The sequence below is a fragment of the Urocitellus parryii genome, chromosome 2 (assembly GCF_045843805.1).
Source record: "Urocitellus parryii isolate mUroPar1 chromosome 2, mUroPar1.hap1, whole genome shotgun sequence".
In the NCBI taxonomy this organism is placed as follows: Eukaryota; Metazoa; Chordata; class Mammalia; order Rodentia; family Sciuridae; genus Urocitellus; species Urocitellus parryii.
The window spans coordinates 97,053,212-97,078,761 of NC_135532.1; the positions used below are offsets into that span (position 1 = coordinate 97,053,212).

At 39.2% G+C, this 25,550-nt stretch overlaps 1 protein-coding gene across 1 annotated transcript in view; it reads left to right on the top strand.

Annotated features, from left to right (window-relative positions):
• The window catches only part of Acp3 (acid phosphatase 3), a 50,395-nt gene that overhangs the window by 19,505 nt on the left and 5,340 nt on the right, over positions 1-25,550 (top strand). The window contains exons 6-11 of the mRNA XM_026383929.1: positions 1,815-1,913; positions 7,102-7,194; positions 9,692-9,824; positions 13,921-14,003; positions 15,856-15,959; positions 20,239-20,408. Coding sequence (XP_026239714.1) covers positions 1,815-1,913; positions 7,102-7,194; positions 9,692-9,824; positions 13,921-14,003; positions 15,856-15,959; positions 20,239-20,408 — 682 coding nt within the window. The remainder of the gene's footprint in view (positions 1-1,814; positions 1,914-7,101; positions 7,195-9,691; positions 9,825-13,920; positions 14,004-15,855; positions 15,960-20,238; positions 20,409-25,550) is intronic.

Genomic DNA, 25,550 nt, shown 5'->3' on the forward strand with positions numbered 1-25,550 from the left:
AATACTTGTTGATGCAATTCAGCAAAGAGGAAATTAAAGCCTGAAGTTAGATGATAAAAGATGTCAGAGGAAGGAAAGCCAGCAAGGTCACCAACAGGAGCAGAAATGACAAGGCAGGAAGCAACTTAGAAACATTTTCTGAGCAGCCACTAACACACCAGCTCTGTTCTAGGAGTTGACACTATAGTAGTGAACCAGTCAAACAAGATGCTAAGTCTCTTTAGGGTCTATACTCTGTTTTAAAATTTTTTTTTAGTTGTAGATGGACACAATACCTTTATTTTGGTGGTGCTGAGGATCAAACCCAGTTCTTCACACGTGCTAGGCAAGCACTCTACCACTGAGCCATAACCACAGCCCCTGGGGGTCTATATTTGATAGGATAAGAAAATACCCAGGGAAATAAAGTAATTTCAGATGGTGATAAGTGTTTTGAGAGAAGTAAACTCATTAACGTGCAAGCTGGCTGCAGGAGCCAAGCCGAGGTGAGTATCAGTGGGGGATCTGTTCCAGGCAGGGAGGAGTTAATGCAGAGACCCTCAACCCAGTGTGTTTAGAGACAGCAAGAAGGCCCACAGTGTTCTGGATGGGAGAGGATGGCAGAGTGTTTATTAGGGGCCACCTTCCTGTAGACTTTTTGAAGCCAGGCTGAGTGTGGATTTTATTCCAGGTCAAATGAAAAGTTAAGGAAGGTTGGGAACCACGAAATAACCTGATCTGATGAATGCTTTAAAAGATAAAAATAAAAAGCAATAGTGTAGCTAGTGTGTGAAGAATGAATTGTGAAAGCAAAAGAAAAGGATTTTGATTGGCCAAATAGGAGGCATTCACGGTATTTGAAACACAGATGACAGTGGCAGGGACTGGTAGGGGACAATGAAGATAAGGAGAGGAGTCTGTTGGGCATATTTTGAAAGCCGACAAACCAAAAGTGGTTTAAAGGTTAAGGGCCTATTTTAGATCTATTTTGAAAATAGACCCCCCCAAAATGATTAGTCTATGAAGCCGGGTTGTAAATTTTGCCATTGGCAAAAGTGGAGAGATTATCAAGAAGAAATGGCTTAAAGTGAGGAAGTCCACTTTGGCTCTGTACATGTTACCTTAGAGGTCTTCAACAGTCAAGGAGAAATATACAAATAGTGTTGTCCAGAAGTACAGGACAAATACAGAAAAGCAAGAGCAACAAAATGAACTTGGGTGTCACCCACCTGTAGAGCATAGTTAAAACCCCCAAGAGATCATCAGATGTAAACTCATTTTAGGATGATCATTTTGTCCTCCTAATAGGCTTTAAATTATATTTTCCCATACATTTAATATATACCCTTATTTTAACAGACTGCAAATTTGCAAGAACCGAACGAAGTCAATGAATGGTTAGTTGATCTCTTAAGATTCTTTCCCGACCTCTAATTTATTTTCCATATTCCTGGGGGAGAAGGGTATATAACCAATGGGCACCTAGTGCTAGAAATGAAAGGGGAGGAGGAAGAAGCAAGATAACAGTAATTCACAGCAAGTGTGAATATTTACAAACAGCACATTCCGATTTAGGCAAGTTCATGGAAGAAAAAAAAATCATCATAAAGGTTTTTTTTTTTTTTTTGATCTGGGTACAGATGCTGTGGTTTTCAGACCTTCAGACCACTTGTTTTGTTTTCTCCTATTTTAGCATTGAGCGCACGTCTAGCATATTTGAATCTTAATTTATTAAGGTTGCCTTTGAGCAAACAAGGCTTAAAATAATGGCGCAGCTCCCTTGGCAAGGTGCTTCTGGCCAATCAAGGTCTTTATGCTCCTTCTTTTGTTCTCAGTTGCTCCACCTGCCTTCCAGGAACTGCCCTCGTTTTCAAGAACTTGAACGTGAGACTTTGAAATCTGAGGAATTCCAGAAGAGGCTTCATCCTTACAAGGTTTACAGTGGGATTATTTAATAAAGTTTTGGCTTTTTTAAAGGGTGGGATGAATGTGTCTGTGGGTGGCTGGTGACAGCAATGGGTTAGAATATTTAATGAGGAAAATCATCTCTACCTGATCCCCTTCCCTATGTGGGAGCCACAATCAGTAGAAAAGCCAAATCCTGTACCCGTGTCCCTGGCAGGAACCAGGTGCACATGAGTAGCTGGATGAGACTAACTGAAGTCTAAAATCATGTGCTTTCTGAGGCCAAGTGACTGGGGCCTGTCTTCCTACACAAGGGACAGGTCTTTTTTTGTTTTATGAAGGTCACCCCCATTTCGGGATGGCACATAAGGTAGAAGATGGAATGCTTTGTATTTTAAAAATAATCTTCCAAAGGAATACAGTGGAAAGTCTCTAATAACCCCTCCAATAATCAAAAGCATTCTTTTCTAATGTAGTCTTTCAGGTTTTTATGCTTATACCAACTAATACATGTATATTCTGGTAGTTTCTCCTTTGATTCCACAAAAAGTATGTACTATTCATAGGGCTGGGCACTTTGGTTTTTTTGTTCTTATTTTTTCAATGAATAAAATATCTTGGAAATACCTTATATCTGCACATTAAAATATCCTTATTCTTTTCATTCTTTCTTTTTTTTGTTTTGGTTTTGTTTTGTTTACAAGTGTGCAGTGTCTGAATCTATGGATATACCAGCATTTATTTTAATCCTTTCCTATTGATGGAATCGGGGGTCATCTCCACTCTGTGTGAACACCTTGGGCATCTAAATAATTTCATAACAATATCCACGGGATAATATCTCAGAAGTAGAAATTCTGACTTACTTTGAAATATTATCAAATTTTCCTCTGAAGAGATTGGACCGATTTCCACTCCCAGCAGAATGGCATGAGACAGCCTGTATGTCCAGGACCTTGCCGACAGTGTGCAGGCCACTTTGGCAATGTGTGCCAATCTGATGAGGGAAAAATGGAGCCACTGGACACATCCTGTCTGCAATGAGGAGCAAGACAAGGAAGCTCACCCTCATCACATTACATGAGCCTGTGCTAGAGAACTTCTTCAATGAGTCAGCTCAGGCATCTCCATCCAGTCAAATGCCATGTGACTCTTTCCTACTCTTTTCACTTGACTATTTTTTTGTTGGAATAGTGGTTTTCTTTTTTCTTCAAAGTTTTAGGATTTTTCCTCTATTTTAATAGTTCTGTCTGTGACATGACGGGTGTTTATTGTTGTTTGTCTCCCGACTTGGTTTTTCATGTCTCTGCCATGTAGATTGTAAGTGTATCCATGTTATCGTACGTATCTTCTACGTTTTCAGTTATATTTTGAAAAGGCTTCCTCGGTTCTGAATTATTAAGTGAGTCTAGAATGCGTTCTTCTAATTTCACTACAGCTTTATTTCTTCATTTGTATATTGCACCCATTTACAGTTTATAGTGGTATTAGGTATCCATCCTGCCTAGGTTTTTTTTTTTCTGTTAGATTATCTAATTGCCCCATCCCTTTTTATTGAATGTTTTCTGTTTTCCCACTAATCTGAGATATTATATATTGAAATTCCTGTATACATGGGGACGATTTCTGGACTTTATATTCTATTCCATTGTTCTTATGAGCCAAAAAAAAAAAAAACCATGGTTTTAATTACTGAGACTTTATAATGTGTTGCTCACCCTCATTGTTCTATGTTTTCTGAGTTTTCATGGTTGTATTTTTACTGGTTCTTTTTAGTCATACATGACAATAGAATTTATTTTGACATAATTATGGAGGCATGAACTATCATTTGTTCAGTCCCCAGTATTTCCCCTTCTCTTTCCTTCCTCCTTTCTTCCGTTCCCTTCCCTCTACTACATTGGTCTTTCTGCTATTTACTTATAGTTTTATTTTTAATTAGTGTCTTGTGTGTGTGCATCATGGTGAGGGTCACTGTGATATATTCATATATGTACATAGAAATGTTAGGGCAGATTCTTTTCACTATCTTTCCCCATCTCATCTCTTCTCCCTTCCTTTCATTCCCCTTCGTCTACTCCACTGATCTTTCTTCTATTCTTCCCCCCTCCACACCTTATTTTGGCTTAGCTTCTTCCACATATTAGAGAGAATATTCAACCCTTGACTTTTGGAGACTGGCTTCCTTCGCTTAGCACAATAGCCTCCAATTCCATCCATTTATTGGCAAATGCCATAAAGTCATTCTTCTTTATGGCTGAGAACTATTCCATTGTGTATATATACCACATTTTCTTTATTCATTCATTTGTTGAAGGGCACCTAGGTTGGTTCCATAGCTTGGCTGTTGTGAATTACACTGCTATAAATATGGGTGTGGCTACAGCTCTGTAGTATGCGGATTTTAAATCCTTTGAGGAGTGGGATACCTGGGTCAAATGGAGGTTCGATTTCTAGAAATCTCTATACGGCTTTCCTGAGTGGTTGCACCAATTTGCAGTCCCACCAGCAATGTAGGAGTACACACTTCTCCCCATATCCTTGCCAACATTTATTTTTTACTTGTATTCTTGACAATTGTCATGGCTATATTTTTAATTTCTTTCTGCACTTTAGAATCAGCTTGTTTAACTTTTTAATGTTTTTACTGAGATAATATTAAATTTATAAGTTAACTTAAGGAGAATTTGCAACTTTTCAATGTTAAGTCTTTCTTTTTTTTTTTTTTTTTTTGGTACTGGGGATTAAACTCAGGGGCACTCAAACTCTGAGCCACATCCTCAGCCCTACTTTCGTATTTTATTTAGAGTCAGGGTCTCGCTGAGTTGTTGAGCAACTCGAGATAGCCGAGGCTGGCTTTGAACTCACCATGCTCCAGTCTAAGCCTTCCGAGCTGCTGGGATTGGAGGCATGTGCCACAGCACCCAGCTCACTATTAAGGCTCAGAGCAGAGCGCTCGCCTAGCACGTGTGAGGTACTGGGTTCAATCCTCAGCACCACATAAAGTAAAATAAAGACATTGTGTCCACCTATAACTAAAAAAAAAAAAATTAAAAAAGAAGAATATGATACTTAATTCTTCCTGTTCTTAAAGATTATTTTAGGATTTTCTTAATATATGGCTTTACACCTTTCTGGTAAATTTATCATAAAATTGGCAATATCTAAAAATGACAATGGCTTGCCTCTAGTTTTCTTTTGGTTATTAATTTTTCATTTATATATGACAGCAGAATGCATTACAATTCTTATTACACAATATAGAGCCTATTGTTTTCACAATATAGAGCCCAGTATATTCACACCAATTCATGTCTTCACACATGTACTTTGGATAATCATGTCCACCATATTCTACCATCATTTCTAACCCCATGCTTTCTCCCTTCCCCTCACATCCCTCTGCCCTATCTAGAGTTTGTCTATTCTTCCCATGCTCCCTGTTCCTACCCCATTATGAATCAGCCTCCTTATATCAGAGAAAACATTCAGCATTTGTTTTTTGGGGATTGGCTAACTTCACTTAGCATTATCTTCTCTAACTCCATCCATTTACCTGCAAATGCCATGATTTTATTCTCTTTCATTGCTGAATAATATTCCATTGTGTGTATATGTGTGTGTGTGTGTGTGTGTGTGTGTGTGTGTATATATATAAGATATGTCACATCTTTTTATCCATTCATCTACTGAAGGGCATCTAGGTTGCTTCCACAGTTTAGCTATTGTGAATTGTGCTGCTATAAACATTGATGTGGCTGTGTCCCTGTAGTATGCTGTTACCTCTAGTTTTCTAATATTTACACCTACAATCTCTTTCTTTTGCCTACCTGCACTAATCAGTACTTGCAGTATCAAGGTACATGGTAGGATTGTCAGTGGGCATCCTGGTCTTACTACAAACTTAGATGTTTTCTCCTATTAAGTATGCTGACTTTTGAGTCAAAATATAGTAGACACATTTTTATTATGTTAAGCAAGTATCCATCCATCTTTCTTATTTTCTTGAGTGTCTTTTAAAAATCAATTTTGATTGTTTAATCTTTTGAACGATCTGTTTAATATTTTAAATATAATCAAGTTATTTTCCCTTGAATCAACTACTATGATTAATTATATTCCTAGATTTACTAATACTGAGCCATCTTTACATTTCTCAAATATATTTCCTTTCTTTTAATGTGACATTGAATTCTTTGCTAATATCTTACTTAGGTCTTTTGCATTGTAAATACAAGTGACACTGAATTATAGTTTTATTTTCTGGGCAATCTTTGTCAGTATTGATGTTATCCTAACTCATAAAATGCCTTTTGAAAGCTCTCTTTTTCTTTGTTTCAGAACAGTTAAAGTAGCATTGGAATCATTTATTCTCAAAAAGTTTGGTAGAATCCCTCCCTGAAATCATCTGACCCTGGATCTTTTACGTTTAGAGTGGTGATAGTGGAGTCTCTAACAATCATTTCTATTTATTTTATGGAAATATGTTGGAATTAATATTGGCAAATTATGGTTTCCTAGAAAATGTGTTCAATCGATGATGTCTTTCAAAAGACTTCCTAGAAACTGCCGCTCATTTCAGCAGATCAATGAATATGCGTCTCATTATGACAATCCAAGAATAGTACAGACCCTAAGGAAATGTCTGCATTTCATCCAGATTTTATGGTTACAGCCAGAGATGAAGTTTTGCCTCTGTCATGCTTTCCTGGGATGCTCTGGCCTGAGATCCACTTTCTTCTGTCACTCTCACCTCACACATTCCTTTGCATGTGAGTTGCAACTTGGCCTACCTCCAAAGAGAATCTGAAGCAGAGCGCTTCAATTCCATCCCAGCACAAACCTGGATCAGGTGGCAGAAAGCCAGCATTAGTCTGCAATTTTAATGTATTAATGAGAAACAATAAATTAGTGTGTATAAAATTATTTGGTTGGCATATACCATAGCCAGTGTTACTGGTGCAGTCTTCTGTGAAGAACAGAGGTTCTCAGGGGAGTGGATTTGCCTCACAGGGAATACTTGGCAATGTCTGGAGACATTTTGGGCTGTCACCACTGGAAGATGAGGAGTGCTGCTGATATGTAGTGGGGAGAGGTCAGGATACTGCTAACCAGCCTACGAATGTGCAGGAGAGACTCCCACCACCCAAAGTATCAAACTATGCCAAAGATGAGAAACCCTGATGTAGAAATATTTTCTCTCTGCTTGTGTTCCAGGATTTTATAGCAACCTTGCCAGAACTTTCAGGATTCCATGGCCAGGACCTTTTTGGAATTTGGAGTAAAGTCTACGACCCTTTATATTGTGAGGTAAAAGAAAAAATATATCTATATCTATATATAAATATATTTGCTATCCAGTTTTATGCTTTATGCCTATTTTGAAATAGACGAATACACTTGCATTTTTTCTTACAAATTTTTACTTGTTACTCCCTTTGATATTGAAACATAACTTCAGGTTTTTCTTATATTAGCTTGAAAATTCTGACTTCTCTTTTCTCGGCATTATTTTATGGTTTTTGCCCTTTAGAAAACTGCAAACAAAATTTTTTTCTTCTGTACAGTGACGCTTATTTACTTTGCCGTCATTGAGGAATGCTGGAATCCCGTCAAGCATTTTAATGAAAAACAAAATGTTTGTGACACAGAAAGAAGGGAGAAAACTTGCCTCGTCTCTAATACACAAGCCAACTGTAAGCCAGGCTATCCAAAGTGGCTTGTCAGGAGAGAATTTCTTTACTGTGTGATGCATTTGAATTAATTTTGTAGCTAGATAAACTAGGGCTGTGGTTTTCAACGTTCCCGGTATTTTTCACTCACCAGGCTCCACCTTCTGGCCAAAAGGAGTAGTTTTCTCTTTTTATTTATACATGACAGCATAATGCATTACAATTCTTATTACACATATAGAGCACTATTTTTCCTGTCTCTGATTGTATACAAAGTATGTTCACATCAATTCATGTCTTCATACATGTACTTTAGATAATAATGTCCATCACATTCCACCATCATTGCTAACCTCTTGTCCCCTCCCTTCCCCTCCCACCCCTCTGCCCTATCTAGAATTCATCTATTCCTCCCATGCTCCCCCTCCCTACCTCACTATGAGTCAGTCATCTTATATCAGAGAAAACATTCGGCATTTTTTTGAGGGGGAATTGGCTAACTTCATTGGCATTATCTTCTCTAACTCCATCCATTTACCTGCAAATGCCATGATTTTATTCTCTTTTATTGCTGAGCAATATTCCATTGTGTATATGTGCTACATTTTTTAAAATTAATTCATCCACTGAAGGGCATCTAGGTTGGTTCCACAGTTTATCTATTGTGAATTGTGGTGCTATAAACATTGATGTGGCTGTGTCCCTGTAGTATGCTGTTTTTAAGTCCTTTGGGTATAGAGGAGAGGAATAGCTGGGTCAAATGGTGGTTCCATTCCCAATTTTCCAAAAAATCTCCATACCGCTTTCCATATTGGCTGTACCAATTTGCAGTCCAACCAGCAGAGTATGAGTGTACCTTTCCCCCCCACATCCTCGCCAACACTTATTGTTGTTTGTCTTCATAATAGCTGCCATTCTGACTAGAGTGAGATGGAATCTTAGAGTGGTTTTGATTTGCATTTCTCTAATTGCAAGGACCTGAACAGACACTTCTCAGATGATGATATACAATCAATCAACAAATATATGAAAAAAATGTTCATCATCCTAGCAAAAGGAGTGTTTTTCTGTTTCCCAGCACAGTTGGCGCAGTTCTGACCATTCACCTGACCATCCACTTCTGATTTTGAGTTCATCATGGGGGAGTTAGGGGCAGCAATTACTTTTATAGTTCCATCTCAGTAACAGATGATACCATGTGCCCCCTCTTTGGTAGTTCACTAGCCCAACTGCAAGCTACTCTTTCAATATTTTCACTTTATCATTAGCATCTGTTTCAATGAAATTTGTTAGCCTCGAAGACATTTTCAATGGAGACAAGAACCCACCGTTTTAGTTCCTTACTCTAGTTTTATTTTGGTTCTTTTGTTGGTGGGTTTTGTTTTGGGGATTAAACGCAAGGCCTAAAGTAGGCTAACTCCATACTTCAGTTTGATCTGACCTATTCCATAAGGAGACCATGTTATGTGGTATCTTTCTCGTGTCTCTCTTTCTTACTTCTGTGTCACTTTGTTCTGCTCTTTCATGATCAATCAGTCTCTCTCTCTCTCTCTCTCTCTCTCTCTCTCTCTCTCTCTCTCTCTCTGAAACTTGGGGACTCCTAATCAGCTTTTTTTCTAATGGGTAATAAATAATGACACTAGGTCTCTACCTGTACTGCCTGAAGCTTGTTCATGCTTAACAAACATCTACCCAGTCTCTACTGTGCCCCAGGTACAAACTTCCAAGTTCCCAGGGGTGGGTGTCTATTATTGAAGGCTCCAGAGAAATACATTGCCTATCCAAACAGGCCTCTCAGACAGCTCATTCAGCTTCAGAGAAAATACCATCTTACCCTGTAAGCTTATACCTTCCCCCACAGATCCATAGAAGATTTCCAACCCTTGCATAAAGGAAGGAGCCACATCCTTGCCCTACTGCATTCTTGTTCTGCAAAATATGAATCACACGTTTATCCAGAGTTAAGTCAAAAACTGTCTATTGTGATATAAAGTCTTTAAAAGAAGTGGTAGGACAAGAAAGGATGGCCCCAGTGGTTCTTGTGGGGCCAAAGAAGATTTTAAAAAATCAACAAAGAGGATAGTCATTAATAAAAAAAAATGCACAAATGTTTTCTTCCTTTTTCTTTGATACAGGCTGTCCACAATTTCACTTTACCCTCCTGGGCCACTAAGGACGCCATGGCTAAGTTGAAAGAACTATCAGAATTATCCATTCTGTCCCTTTTTGGAATTCATAAGCAGAAAGAGAAAAGTAGACTCCAGGGAGGTAAGTATTTTTGAAAATGAGATGTGTTTTGGATTTGTGGTTGTGGTCTGAGTCTGAGTCACAGTCCTATCACTGACCCACTGAGTGACCTCAGACAGATCTCTTAAAACTGATTAACTATAATACCTGCTTCATAGACAGGGTTAACATGAATGTATGTATTCAAAGGATTTAGAACAAACAGCAGCTGGTACATAATACACTGTCAGCAAACATTGTGTTACTGTAACCATCAATATTACACACTCTGGGCCTTAATTTTCTCATCTGGAAATTGAAAGCTTTGAGCTAACACTAAATAAATGGTCCTTTCTGTCCAGATCTCTCTATCCAGATGAAATAACCAAGGATTCATATCTGAGTCCAAAGAAAATCACTTGTGCCTGGAAACCTAGAAGACATGGTTAAAAGTTAATAGAACCAATTTTGCAGGATCTATATATTTTATTTATTACAATTGATAAGTTTATGACACAGCTTGAATTGTTTCACTGGTGTTGAAAGGTATTGAGACTTATTTGTCAGTGATGCCTCTTCTTGGATAGAATTGGCTTTTCCCAGCACAGATGACCCTGCCATCCTGAAGGTAGACCCAAGCAGGAGGATTTCTGGGCCCCTGTGATGAGGACAGGTGAGTAGAGGAAAGAAGCCAGGACCAGGTGGGTTAGAGATAGAGGCTGCAGCCTGTGAGGGCAGCTAGGTGGACGTGCCAAAACACCAAACGGGGTGTCAGGCTCAGAGGTGGTTAATGTGAGGACATGCCTATTTTAGACATTTTGAGGAATCTGGTATAATCACATCAGGATTCCTGCCAAATGCTATTCACCTGATAAGGACAGGTCCATTAGAATCCCAAGAGAATGCATAGAAGCAGAGGATTCTGACAATTAGAGCTAGAAGTCAGTTATGGAGTCAATTATAGCTAGAAAAGCAGGGCTGCACCTTAGATATAGAGTGAGACAAGCTGTAACCAAGAGAAGAGCTAATAAGACATGAAACCAGGATGATTAGGAGCAAATTCATGTGAAATGAGTGTGAGGTTGGGGCTAATAATGCAGGATAGTGGTCCCTAATGACATGAGGATGTTGCAAAGCTGCTGTGACAAAGTCCCCATAGCATGGTACAGAATCAGACCCAACTGAAATGTTCAGGTCTTTGCTCCACATTAAGAATGGCACAAGCAACAAGCCCAGCCATTGAGGAAAAGAGCACGTCCAGAGAGGAGTCTTAGATGAAACCTAGCATTCAGAAAAATTACCAGGCAAGGTACAGACTGTGTGTAGGAGCAGAACCCAGGAAGAAGCTCATCCTTTACAACAAAAGACACAGAGGGTCTCACTGGCTACATAAGCACCAGGCCTCATTTCTGGTGCACCAGAATCAAGATTTATTTCCCCTCAGCCTCATCATGATGGATTCAAGGATCTGGCCCTTCACTACTCCAAGTGCAGCCTATTGGCCTGCAACATTCCCTTACCTAACAGCTGGCTGGAAATGCAGAAGCTCAGGCCCCACTTGAAAACTGTTGAATTAGAATCCACAGTTTAGTAAAATCCCAATGATTTACACCAGAAAGGAATGAACAGTAATCTAATGCTGTGCAGAATATATATATATATATATATATATATATATATATATATATATATATATATATATATATTATATATGAAATGGGGTTTACCCTAGCAACTTGTTCATCTGTCCTCCTCCCTCCCCACTTACCCTCTTTGTCTACTGGAGGGTTATACTGGGGGAAGCCACTTCCTCTCTCTGGGTGTCAGTTTCCCCATCTGATAAGTGGATCGAACTAGACTCTGTCTGTTAAGTGTCCTTCCCCCAGGTATTCTCTGGTCATGGATTATATAGGTTGGCACTTGTGGGAACCCTCCTGCCCTACTTCCTAGAGGAAGTTCAGTGCCACTGATAAGCCAGAAAATTGTTTCCTGCGTGGTTCTTCCAAAACAAGAGCTCCACCCTATTGTTCCTATCTGACTAAGCATGAAAGATTTGTCAACGTCATGCTTATTGAATGATGAAGCAGCGGCTGAACACAACCATGCACAGAAAACATCCATTGTCCTGCTGACACAGAATACAAGAACATCAGTACTGTGACCAGTATCTTCTGACGTTGACCAGAACTTTTGTTCCACCAATTGATTTCAGAGGTGACAATGTCTGGTGATGTGCACATATACACACACCCCAAAACTCCTAAGACTAGTTTTGGAACAAACACCCACTCTGTTTTTTTCAAACATCCACTCTTGCTGTAGACTAGAGGTTGGCTAAATCCAGCTCACTGCCTGTTTCTGTAAATAGAGTTTTACTGAAGCAGCCACTTGTTCATTTATGCAATGTCTCTGGCAGTTTTCATGCTACCGCTGCAGAGTTGAAAAGTTGCAACAGATCTAATGGCCCACAAAGCCTAAAACATTTACCATGTGACCTTTTACAGGAAAAAAATGTGCCAACTTTTTCTGTAGCCCAGGAATAAAAGAAGTGAAGTTTGTGTTTTCTGATCAATAATGTTTTGTCTGGTTCATGCAAATTTAATAAAGGATGCCACAGGGAATTTAGATGTTTGCTTTATGTGAACAGGAATTTTGACATACTGGGTTCAAAACCCAGGCTTTCTGCTTACAAGTCACACATTCTTGGGCAAGTTACTGAGCCTTTCTGAGCCTCTGCCATCCCACCTATAGAATGGAATATTGGCATGCCAGAGCCCAGAGATGATTTGATAGTCACCCCTAGTTACTCCTGGGACTAGGGGATAATCACCCAGAACTAAGAACTGATACCACACTTGTGACCAAGGCTGCAGCCTGCCCAAAAAGGCACAGGTTGACAAAGGGCAAGCCAATTTTGGCAGATGATTGTCATGACTTCCAGAAACTTGGCAACAGAGTTTAGTACCATGAAGATCAAGTGTAAGTCCCTAAAGTATTCCAGAGAAATTGAGACTTGTTAGAAAAACAGCATCCAGTTTCTTTCATTCATGGTAAATGCCAGCATCACCTACCTCCTTGATTAACCCTTTATTGTGCTAATTGGTGTATAGGCCTATATCTTCCTAGTATTTCATAACACTGCTCTGATTCACCTAGCACAGTGTCTGACCCAGAATAGCTGCTCAGGGTTAACTTGCTGAACAAACTACAGAGTCTGGGATCATAGTTTATTAATGTCAATGCCTGTTCATTGCCAAAAGCAAACACACACCATTGGTCATTCGTAAGCCAGGAGAACACATATACAGTAGAGCAACCAACCAAGACACAGAAGTCTCTTTCGTGACTCCCCAACAGAGTTGGTCATGGAAGTCTCTGAAGCAACATGTCCTCAAGCAGAATCTGGCACTGGGAGGTACCCCACATCTTTCAGCATCTGCAAACAGCATAGAGACTGTGCTCTGTGCACCTGCCTTTCGTCACCTCAGGAGCAACAAGAGTCAGGTGTTTGGATGTGAAGGGCAGAAAGCGCCCCTCTACTGATGACAGATAGTGAGAGCTAAAGATTCTGGCTGCTCCCCAATAGTGACCCCCAGGATAATCTGAAGAAATGGTCCACAAACAGCCCATGATCTGTGCACACATCTGGAGAATTGCTTTCTCCCAAGGCCTCCCATAAAGCCTGACTGTTGGAGAGTGAAAAAAGGAGGTGAAGACAGAAGTACATGCCTTGCAGTCATTTCAGTTCTGTTCAAGAGATGGTCATTGGCTGACAACTATCTTGTAAGATCTGGAAAGAAAAAAATCTAAAATAACTTCCAAGTTATCAGCCTCCTAAACTGAGATTTAGAACCCATTACAGGAGAGTTCTAGAATGCACCAGTCTAGATCTCCTTTCCCAGATGGGACGCCACGCTTCAGCTTTCTTAGCTATAAATGAGGGACAAGATTGAAACATCAGTTTAAAAAAAAAATGTGTGTAAGTTATGCTACCCAGCACATAGCTGAGGCTCAACCAAAGTTAGATCTTTGCCTCTCTTGATAAATCATCAGAGAACATCCCCATTTATGAATAAGTTTGAAAACTAAAATATAAGCCTTGTTTGGTTCAGCTCCATTATTGATCTATCTCCTTAAGGTGTCCTGGTCGGTGAAATTCTGAATCACCTGAAGAGCGCAACTCAATCCCAAAACTACAAAAAATTTGTCATGTATTCTGCGGTAAGTATTTCTGTCTTTATTTAACACCCATTTTGTTTAAGTGTGTGATCTCTTAGAGGAACCTCATCTTGATCCCGATTACTTCCCCATTACCCAGGGAATGGTAGGCATCTGCACAAAGATGTGAAGATTAAATGTGTCATTCTGGCCCTTGAGGAATTTACAATTTAATGGTAATGCTAACAAGAAGACAAACACCAAAGCAGTGTGGAAATACCATTCAAGCAAGGGCTTTGGTGCCTCCTAAAGGGCGGCCACCTCTCTATTGCAGGAGATGGGAGAGATAAGCAGGTAGATAAGCAGGTAGACTCAGGCAACTTTATGATAGAGTCTCAGAATGTTTGAGCTGGAAGGCAGCTTGAAGATCACGCTTCTTAGGGTAAAATGTAAGGAGAGATATGAAGCAGGGGAGACTCGCCCTACCCTGGAAGGGGTTTGCTCAGGGAGGTCAGGGCAGGGAGGACAGGATGGGGGCAGCATTTCAGAAATTAATTATCTTGTAGAAAGACTGGAATCTGGGACCAGCACCTAGTTAGAAAGCTTATGTAATATCTAGAAAAATGGAGAGGTCTGAAACCAGAGCCGCAAGAAGACAGGAAAAGGGATTTGCTCGGTTATAAGGGAAACTATGATTTGACTAGAGAAAGCCATGTTTTCATTAATGGCTGAAGATACAGGGAAGCTTGATTATTATATTATCCTCCATATGGATTAGGCTAGAGAAATAGCCCACGGAGGGAGCTAAAGAGAAGTGGGCCTGAAATGAGCTGATTCTTTGCTTTTTTTAGCTTCTACTCTGGTTTCTTTTTCTAACTTATTGTGTGACTTCTATCAAATTATGTTGCTCCTTTTCTTTTTCTTTCTTTCTTTCTTTCTTTCTTTTTTTTTTTTAGATTGGTCCTCACCCCTTTTGAATATGTGTACACCGTCATACAGTTTGGGCAGTGAAATGTTGTCCCCACTTTATAGATGTGGAAGTTGAGAATTACCTAACACTAGATGGCTAATCAATTCCAGGATTGAAAATCATCCTGTATACCTTTCAGCCACTCTGAGGCAAACATTTAACTTTAATTTTTTTTTTCGGGGGGGGGGGCAGGGGTTAAGGGGATTGAATCCAGGGGCACTTTACCATTTAGTTATATCCCTAGCCCTTTTGTTTGTTTTATTTTGAGACAGGGTCTTGCTGAGTTGCTTAGTACCTCACTAAATTACTGAGGCTGGCTTCAAACTTGAGATCCTCCTGCCTCAGCCTCCCAAGTCACTGGGATTACTGGTGTGCACCACTGCGCCCTGCTACAATTATGTTTAAGCTACAATTATTTTTAAGCTTCCTTATATTTTAACCTCCCTAAAACATTTATGGCCTTATATACTCTTCCAAAACTTTAAAATACAATGATACTAATATATAGAAAAATATAATTTAGCATTAATGTGTTCTAAAATATCTTAAATTTTAATGAAAAATCAATGGAACAAGCAAAAGCAGAGATTTGCTTTACTGGGAAAAGGCATAGGACTGAGAAGACTTGATTCAAGTTTATTTTATTCTATGATTATTTGATGATAAGCAAGTTACTTAATGTCTATGGATCTCAGTTTCTTCATTTTTTAAATAGGAATATGTATGTAAATCTTACTATCTAGCACACAGCAGATGCTGAAGTAAAATTAGCTCTTTCCCTAATACTTATTATATTTAGTCCTTAGTACTTATTAAGACATTGGGAGTAAGGGAAATTAAATTGAATGGGAAACCCTAGTGGTGCTCTACAAATGCATATCTATTGAATGCAAATCTGAACCAGCAGTAAAATGATTGAAAATGATTTGTTCCCAATTTCTGTAGCATGACACTACTGTGAGTGGCCTACAGATGGCGCTAGATGTTTTCAACGGAATCCTTCCTCCTTATGCTTCTTGCCACTTAGTGGAATTGTACCTTGACAAAGGGTAAGTGCCTGATGAGTGCTTTTGAAATTCAGCGTCACTGGCCCCCAGCTTTGTTATTATTGCTATTGTTGGCATAAGGGTGGTTGTGTCTGTCTTTGGTTTGCTTTTTATATTTGAAGGGAAGAATGGTGATAATAGTATCTGTGAGTCAGGGCTCTTTTTTTGTTGTCATGAAGTCTTTTATTTGAAAATAGTGTACATAACACAGTAGATGGAAAAATTTTAGAGAACCATCCTAAATAGAAGAAATTAATTTTTTTTAAAATTAAGGTATTCTAAGTTTGCTGACATTATATAGTTCTCTTGGTAAAAACAGCCTGATAGAAGACGCCATGAGGAAAAATGAAGGTGCTTGGTGCTTAAACAACAAAAGTATTTCAATTAAAAGACTTTGAACACACCCAATGCAGCTCCTTGGTGAGTCATATTCACCAGTAAAGATTCTTCTGGCTGGTGTTTACCTGGTGTGGCCTTTCCCAGATGACCAAGCCCTTGTTTAAACCTAGTAGGAAGGTTAGATTTTGAGAGACCAAATGTCACATTTTACCCAAAACTGAGGGAGCTTCCAGAATAGGTGAGTTTTATTGTTAAAATGGGTCAAGTTGGGATAAACCAGGAAGAGTTGGTTACCATAGACAAGGTCACACCAAAACTTTGTATCATTTGCGAGAGGAGTTGTTTTTTGGCAAATCACCAGAACTCATGGGATATTATTGAAGGAATAAAGGAAAAGAAGGGGCCAAGTTAAGGCAGTGACCCCAGAGCTGTGTTCCAGGGTTGGCTGGGGAGATGAATTGAGCCTTCCTTTCAAGATATTCTCAGCAACTACAGGCAGGACCAGCCTGACACCAGCCCCCACACTCAGAAGAGCTCATGCTTGTCTTGAAATTCTGCTGCTGCCATCTTGAAATTCTCCATAATCTTGGAACAAAAGGCTCTAAACTTAATTCTTCTAGCTTTGTAGTTTTAGATACATGTTTTTGGTCCCCCGAATATGTAGAACAAGAAAGTCACAGTATAAAGACCTAATTCTCAACCAATACCTTCATTCCTTATGAAGAAAGTGAGTCCCACACAGTTAGGGAAGGGTAGATGTTTTCTTTATCGAACCTCTAATTGGGTGACACCATGATGAAGTCAAACTATAATGTGGTCTTAGCTGATTTGCTCTCAAATATCTTGGGTCTGAGCAGAGAGACGCAAATGGAGACTAGTAATGGAGACTAGCAAACAGTAGAACATGAGAAAGAGAAGACTGAAAACATAAAAATCTGTCTTAGTAATAAACCTTGCACAGATCTGACCCTTTGAAGACCACCTCTGGACACATAGTTAATAAATCCAGACAAAATTCCAGGATCAGCTGTAAGCACAGGCACTATTTCTTCAGGGATAAGACAAGAGAAGCTACTGACTCTTCTCAGGCTTCCCTCTTCTGTGATTTCTGTACCCCAGGGGCCTGAGCTTGCTTTGTTAGGGAGCCATAGTACTTTCTTCCCCTGAATCACTTTCTTTCACCATCTTGAGAAAACCTATGCTATTAGACAAGTGTGAGTTATTTTTTCAACTGAGCGATCTGGACACAGAATAAAAAAAAAAATTAACCAAGAGCCATGCACAGGTCAAGGTTGTTGTTTTACTAGGATTTTCTTACTGGCACTCCATAGAAGGATTGAAGGTTGGACTTGATTGCCTTTAAGTTAAGAACAAGGAGAATCTAAGCTAACAAATACTATAGATGCCTGCTTATAGGGTGATCTTGACTAGGTCATTCCACATTTTCCCTATAAGATTAGGAGAGAGACAGGGAGAGTGTTTTAGATGTCTAGCTATTTTAAATACACAAACTGTTAAGGTTGTAGAAAAGGTAGTTAAATATATATTTAAAATATTTAATTTTAAATAAGTGTATAAATTTAAAATCATAAGCTATATAAAATAATTCATTAAGTTGAAAATACTACTATTTCCATTTTTACTTTTTATGGAATAGTTTCTTATCAATTCTTTTTTATGTGTCTTTAGCATGTGTCTTCTCCACTAGAGCCAATTTTGAGTCCCCTGATGAGTGCTTATGAAATATTAGATATATTAATTAAGCAGGGTAATTCTGCCTTCTGTACAAATGAAATCTAAAATTCTTAGGGGCTTAACCTAAGAATTAGTGGAAATTAATGAAGATTAATGGAAATTAATCTTTCCCTTATCCAAAAGCCCAGTGCAGGTGTTGCGGGTCAACAGGTGTTTTAGTCAGCTTTCTCAGTGCTGCAAACCAAAATCCTGACAAGAACAATTTAGAGGAGGAAAAGTTTATTTGTCGCTCATGGTTTCAGAGGTCTCCGTCCATAGACGGCCAACTCCATTGCGCTGGGCCTGAGCTCAGGCAAAATATCATGGCGGAAGAACATGGAAGAGAAAAAAGCTTATGGAAATGGAAGGAGACCCCCCTTGTTACACAAAATTACATATAAGAGTTTGTGAGGGGAAAGGGGAAAAAAAACAAGGGAGAGAATTAAACAACAGCAGATGGGGTAGAGAGGGAAAATTAGAGGGAAGGGGAGGGGGGATAGTAGGAGATAGGAAAGGGAGCAGAATACAACAGTCATTAATATGGTATTATGTAAAAATGTGGATGTGTAACCGATGTGATTCTGCAACTTGTATTTGGGGTAAAAAATGGGAGTTCATAACCCACTTGAATCAAATGTATGGAAGATGATATGTCATGAGCTTTGTAATGTTTTGAACAACCAATTTAAAAAAAGAGAGAAAGAAAAAAGCTCAGGTTGTGACCACCAGGAAGCAGAGAGAGACAGCTCCACTTTTAATTGAGGACAAAATACATACCCCAAAGGCATGCCCAATGGCCCACCTCCTCCAATTATACCCTTCCTGCCTACAGTTACCACCTAGTTAATCCCAATCAGAGGATTAATACCCTAATTAGGTTAAAATTCTCATAACCCAATCATTTCACTTCTACACTTTCTCACATTACTTCACACATTAGCTTTGGGGGGACACCTCATATCTAAACCATAACAATAGGCCAATGCAGGTGTCCTGCGGTGCATTCCCACATAGGGATCAGGCACCTAGGGTTCTACAGTGTCAAGAGGGCTGTGCCACCTGTCAGCAGCTTGTAGAAAGGACAGAGACGATAGAAAGACAACCTGCTTGTCAACTACCTCAGCCCAAAAGAAGCACTTATCATTTCTGCCCACATTCTACTGGCTAAGATGGATCACTTGGTGCCACCGAGGTGCAAGAGAACCTGAGAATATAGTCATTTCTGATCTGTGACTCTATTCAATGGGCAGAAAATCATGGTTTTGGGATGAACTATTGGTCATCTATGCTCTATCATCCTGAGATAAAAGATGTTGCCACTGGAAAAGTTATCCCAACATGTATATGCTTGTTCATATAATATTAGAGAAATTTAAAATATAAATATCCTATAAATGATATTTGCAGTTACTGTGCCTATACAACTTTTTACAGTGATGTTTTTAAAAGCTTGTTTATAACAACATCTAAAAGTTGAAATTGTGAATTCACTGCATCAGGAAAGATCACTAAATCCTATTTAAATTTCTCTCCTGCCTCTTTGGTTGGGAAGTATCTTTCATAGGCAATTCATATTGGTTTTTTTACTGAGACTGGTTGTGGACATAAGACACTTTGTTTTTTAAAATAAAGTTTTAAGAGCATCCTCTCTAATATGACACAGGAGTTGAATCTACATCAACACCTCTGAGATTTTGTAAAAACTTTCATATATTCAAGTACATGTGTTACATATTATTCAGGTTCATATTCATGGCCTAGTTAAGGAAAAGGAAAGATACATTCAGGGTAAAGACTGAGATAAACATTAAGAGAGGAAAAAAGAACAGAGGTCGACACAAATGAGAAGAATAGAATACAAAAGGGGTGACCCATCACCCCCAGAGGCCCCTCATTTCTCATTACGAGACTCATTGAAGTGGCACCATCTCCCCAACCATCTCCTTTCAGTTCTCTGATTAAGCATCCTAGTTCCCATCTCCTATGCTTCTCTTTACCTAACAAACCAGCCTTCCCAATCCCACCTCCAAATCTGTCTTGCCTTCCCCAGTCTCTCCATTTCCACATAAAAATTGGCCAAAATCTCATTCCCATAAGCTCTTCCATGGGCCCTCCAATTAGCATGTTACCATCCAGGTGGAAAGAGATTCAGTAGCAGTTCAGTATGGCAGAACTAACAGAGCTCTCTCCTCTGCCTTTCCCCACCAAGGGAGTACTTCGTGGAGATGTACTATCGGAACGAGACCCAGCATGAGGCTTACGTCCTAACACTGCCAGGCTGCAACCCCAGCTGTCCTCTGGAGAAGTTTGCTGAGCTGGTTGCCCCTGTGATCCCCCAAGACTGGTCCACGGAGTGTATGACCACAAACAACCACCAAGGTACTGAGAACAATTAGTGTGCACACAGAGCTGTGCAGAAAGAGCATTGCGCTCATTCTCAAAGCAGATGGTGTTTTGAAGATGTACTTTGGCCATTAACCCCAGCTTAGAGGGAAATGGGCTTTGGGTGATAGCTATACATTTCAGGGACCCCCAACTTTATGCAACTTTCTCTCAATCTAGTCCTGCCATAAACTTTAATTTATTTTTTTTCCAGTATTACTATAAAAGGCTATCAGTGCCCAAATATAATCAGGTATAAAACTTAGGTAAAAGTTCATGGGGATGCCATGAGCTACAGTATCAGCCACACAGTACTTTTTCACAGGCTTCTAGGTTTTGTTTGATCATGATTAGATGAAACTGTGCTTGAAATTTCTGAAGTGGAACAGATTTCAAATAAAATCCGCAATTTAATATGAGAACCAGGAAGGGAAGACTTTAATCTGAGGCTAATGGGGAAGCTTACCCGTCAATTCCAGTCTTCTTTCTAGGAAAGGCAAAGAGATGAGATACAAAGACAATAACTGGAAAAATTTTCTATATTGGGAACCTGTCTGGTTTTATATTTATGTTAAATAATACCAGGTGGCAGAACTGAAAAATAAAAGTTTATTTGTGTCCTTTGGCCCTGGAACATTCATGTTCCCTTTGAAGAAGTTGAAATTAAGCTTTCCAAATACCTTTGAGTTATGTAATACATGCAGCAACCCTTGGAATATCTGCATCACAGCAGTTAAGCCATGTGATAAGAGCAAGCTATTCAGCACAACATTTCAAAGTTGAAACACTGCATGGAGGGTCTCTGGAAGTCCCAATGGCAGGGGATGTTGAATCTAAAGTTGATTTCAGAGAGAATGATGACACCTATGAAGCTGGAACAAATTAGAAATGTGAGAATGTTCTAAGTCCCTCCATGTTCAAAACTTGAAATATTCAAGAGTACGGTCATGAAATCCATTCAGGGGACAAAATGATCAAGGCTTTGATTCTGGTATCTTCAGAAAACCTAAGCAAACTCACAATTCCTGCTGAGACTGCTTGCTGTAGAAGAAGAAATCATGTTCTAATGATACTCTTTAGAGTCCCTTAGATTTGCCATGTAGCAGATGCAACACGTCTAGAGAACACCATGCTGTATTTCCACCATGGATAGAGATGAGACAGTTCCTTCTGGGTGCCAGCATCTAGAGCAAAGCCATTCCCTCTCCTGGTTGGTCACAGAGTAACTGACGCAAGACATCGAGTTGCTATGTTTCCTTGTGTAACTTCTTTCCCAAGTAAATATCTGTTGTTGGGGCCACCATCTATCCTTGTAACTTTCTTCTAGCAGTGAGCCAAATGTACAATAGTGAATAAAGTCATTATGAGGAAGTCCAAAAGCATTACTTTTATAATGAACTTCAAAAAGCTTGTGTGTTGTATTTAATTAGAATAAAATTCTGCAGGCAGATTTCAGGAGCTCTTTGTTGTTGTTGTTTGGGGATTTTGTTTTGATGTCACAAAAGGAACTGAATTAATATGAATGATTGGAATGTCTTAAAAGAACATTTTACATGGACAATATAGTATAAACTTTAGTACTTCACATAAAGGCTAATCTGTGGTCCTGCCTCAACTACTTAAGATGGAACTTGCTAAGAAAACCACCTCAGAAAGTTCACAATGTAGTAAGGAAGTAAAGGGGTGCACATTACACGGAACTAAGAGTTACCCTACCCAGAATTGAAGGGAGACATGTAAGTCTAGGGAAGGCTTTCTGCAAGAGGGATCAACTGCGCCATGTGAAGTCAGGTTGAACGTAAGTTTATACTGGTATGCTACAAGGTACCAGAAAGGTATTTATTAAATGTCTTGGTAGCTTCAAACTGAAAAGGAAAGGGTGTACTCAGGAGAAGATTCAGGCTTCAAAGAGATTTCCACAGGTTGCATTCAAGAGGCCATTTCTGATAAGCTATGAGTTCCACAAGAACAAGGATTTTATCTGTTGTGTGCTCGGCTGTGTCTTCTCAATACCTAGAATTTCCTGTGTCAGGCATCAGTTTGTACTCAATAAATATTTGCTCAATTTTTGTGTAAATTAGTTACCTTTCCTCCCTGAAGCTCCACCCACTATCTTGATTAACAGTAATACTAGCAACCTAGGATTCATTCCCACCTCCTAGGAGTTATTTTTATCCCACACTCTCCTTCATTCCCTAGGCTCTCCTCACCTCCTCTGGTCAATCTACCTGTAGTATGTTTGCAGAATTCCTTTCTTCAAAACACCAATACTAACAATTCATTATCCAAGTAAAGTAAAATATGATTAATTAGCAAAATATGTTAGCAAAAAGAAAACATGGGTGTCATTGTACTGCAGTCATATCTTAACAAATCTCAAGAGTAGAATATATGTGCAGCTCTTCCCAACTCTGAGTTCAGCAGTTTCACTTGGGTACCTTAAAGTTGGTCATGGCAGAAGCATCTTTACCACAGAAATCAGCAAGTACTATAGTAAGGGCTTTTTTGTTGTTATTGTTTAATTCATATTACTAGCACATCACTAGATATGGTTCACAGAAAGCTTGGGAAAAGTCTATGGTCTGAGATGGTCTCCAACAAAGTGAGTTTCATATTTTAAATTCTTTAAGGAAAATGGAATAGATTTGTTCAATACAGTCTTCCAGGATGATGATAAGTGCAGCTGGTAAAAATTTCAGGAAGACAGATTGTCATTCTCTGTTAGGAAATTCCTGAGAGAGGACCTGACCATTGGCCTGGATGAGCTTGCCTTGACATTGACTCTACAGAGCAGGCTTAAGTGTGGAGGGTAGTAAGGGTGAAAGAATAACTTCCTAGTAGGGTCACAAACTTAATAAAAGTACAGGCGTCTCAGATGCATTTGACAAATAGCTCTCATAGCTACAACAAATAGATGAACTGTTGTAATTCATTGGGGAAAAAAAAGTAGAATACAGGACATTTCGGTTGTTCTGAGAAAGCCAGTGCAGAAGGCAAGACAAAATCATCCAATACAGAACAGATCCTGTATATGGGAGATGCCTTGCAACTCTGCTTCTTAAGGGATTTCTACTCATAAAGTGCTACCTAAACTATAAGCAGTGGTTTTAGGTAGTTCTAGCAGATCCAGTTAACCAGACTATACCAGTTAAATCAACCAGAGTCTTTGCAAGAAAATCCATGACAAGTGCAAGTTCCATACTGCATTACTTGAATACAATAAAATTCTTTTTAAAATGCCTTTTAATTCCAAAGTTTTATTAATGATCACACTTTTAGTGTTAGCACTCTCCCACCTCCTACCTTAATATCCTGCTTCAGTTGTTTTATAGGAGGTAGATTTACTGGTGAGAAATTCCAGTTTCCCCCTTATTATCTTTGTAAAACCGACAATCTACAGTACATATTCACATGCCCAGGATTCAATCGTGAGCTTCTTAAAAGTGAAAGCCATAACTTTTTCCTCTTCAAATCTTTAGTTGGTAGAACATGGCACCTTCAATCAAGATTTTCTAATGAAATATATGTTCATCTCTCCATACTTAGACTAACTTTCTCATGGCTAGGTCCAGATCTCAGAAGTCTGGAACAATAAATAGGAAAGAAAGCTATGAATGAGCTTGCAAAGTGACTGATCTGTCGAGACCCAATGGCTTGCTATATATATGTAATACTGGCCAATATGTCTGTGTTACTGAACATCTGTTTTCAACACAGTCCCTTGACATTCTCTTGTTCCCCTTTGCTTGATCAATGATAATCAATGATATTTTTTCTAGCATCATTCCTCCCTTAAAGATGAGGCCATCTTATTAAAAACCTTTTTCTCACCCCTGTTGCCATTGTCTTCTGTTTTCCAGGACAAATTTCATCACTCATTAAAGACATTGCCTTGGTCTGCACTGATTCACTCCTCACTCCCACTCCTGCCCTCGTCCTAGGCAACTCTGACAGTCATAATCATGACCCAGCTCATACCCTGCCCATCACACCAATACCCAACCCACATCAAAGTCATCATGCGATTTTTTTCACTGGGATCTCCCCAGGAGAGCTAAAGAAAACAAAAGACTGTCTCTTATGACTCTCAAACTATGAATGTTGAAATTTCTAGTCCAATCTCTGGTCTTTTGACACTGCTTGGAAAATGTATTCCTCCTTTCTGGACCCTTCTCTACTCTCTTTAGAAAGGCCTTTTCATTTTTCCCAAACTCCAGATTTCATTGTTTTTCTTTATCTTAATAAGGTAATCTCTGGATAACCCTTTTAAGTTCTCTTCTAATAACCTTAAAATATGTCAATAGCTTTAAGCTTCCCCTTCAGCTGTTCCTCAGGTAAACTGGCTCCTCCTTAAGGAGACTTCTCACTGTGTGAGGATCCATTCTGACAGTCTTCTTAGGACTTCAATGGATTTTTTATTCAGCCTCTTTTTCATCTTCTGCCCTGGCTCCTTCCCTTCTACTATGAAAATGGCCAGGTATCTTCTTGTCAAAACACCTCAAGTGTCTGCTCCATTTTCTTCTTCAGTCCTAATTTTCTAAAACTAATGATTTGCCCTTTCCAGCTATTCCTTATCTCCTCAATTCTTAATTACTCTGTACAATTATGTCTATTCTCCCATCATCTCTTTTTCTAAACTTCCCTTTTGAAAACCATCAGTGCCCAATTCAACAGTCTCTTTTCCTTGCCCGTTTTACAGAGAAGAAAACTAAAAAGCTCAGAGAATAATATGCCACAAGTAGTAAGGTCAGGAGTCAAACCTAACATTCTCTGATACCTTCTTTCTACTCTAGCATGTCCCTTTCTATCTCTCTTATACACTGTTGCTCTAGGACAATTTCCTAAAGTAGGATTGGTGGATCAAGGTATATGAATATTTAATAAACAACAGATATTTATTGAGTACCTCTTATTCATCAACATTTCCCCGGGTACCAGGCATTAAGTTTGCTGAGGATACAGATTGTAGAGAAGCAGATTCTCCCCATGTGGTTTGTAGACCTCTGGAGACAAGGATGGAAGGACAAGGAAGGACAGGGAGATAAAAAAAATTAAAGCTCTACAGGTAAGGGACCATGAGCCCTCTAATGAAGAACATACAGGTATCATGAGAACATAAAGCAGAGGCAGTGAACCTGA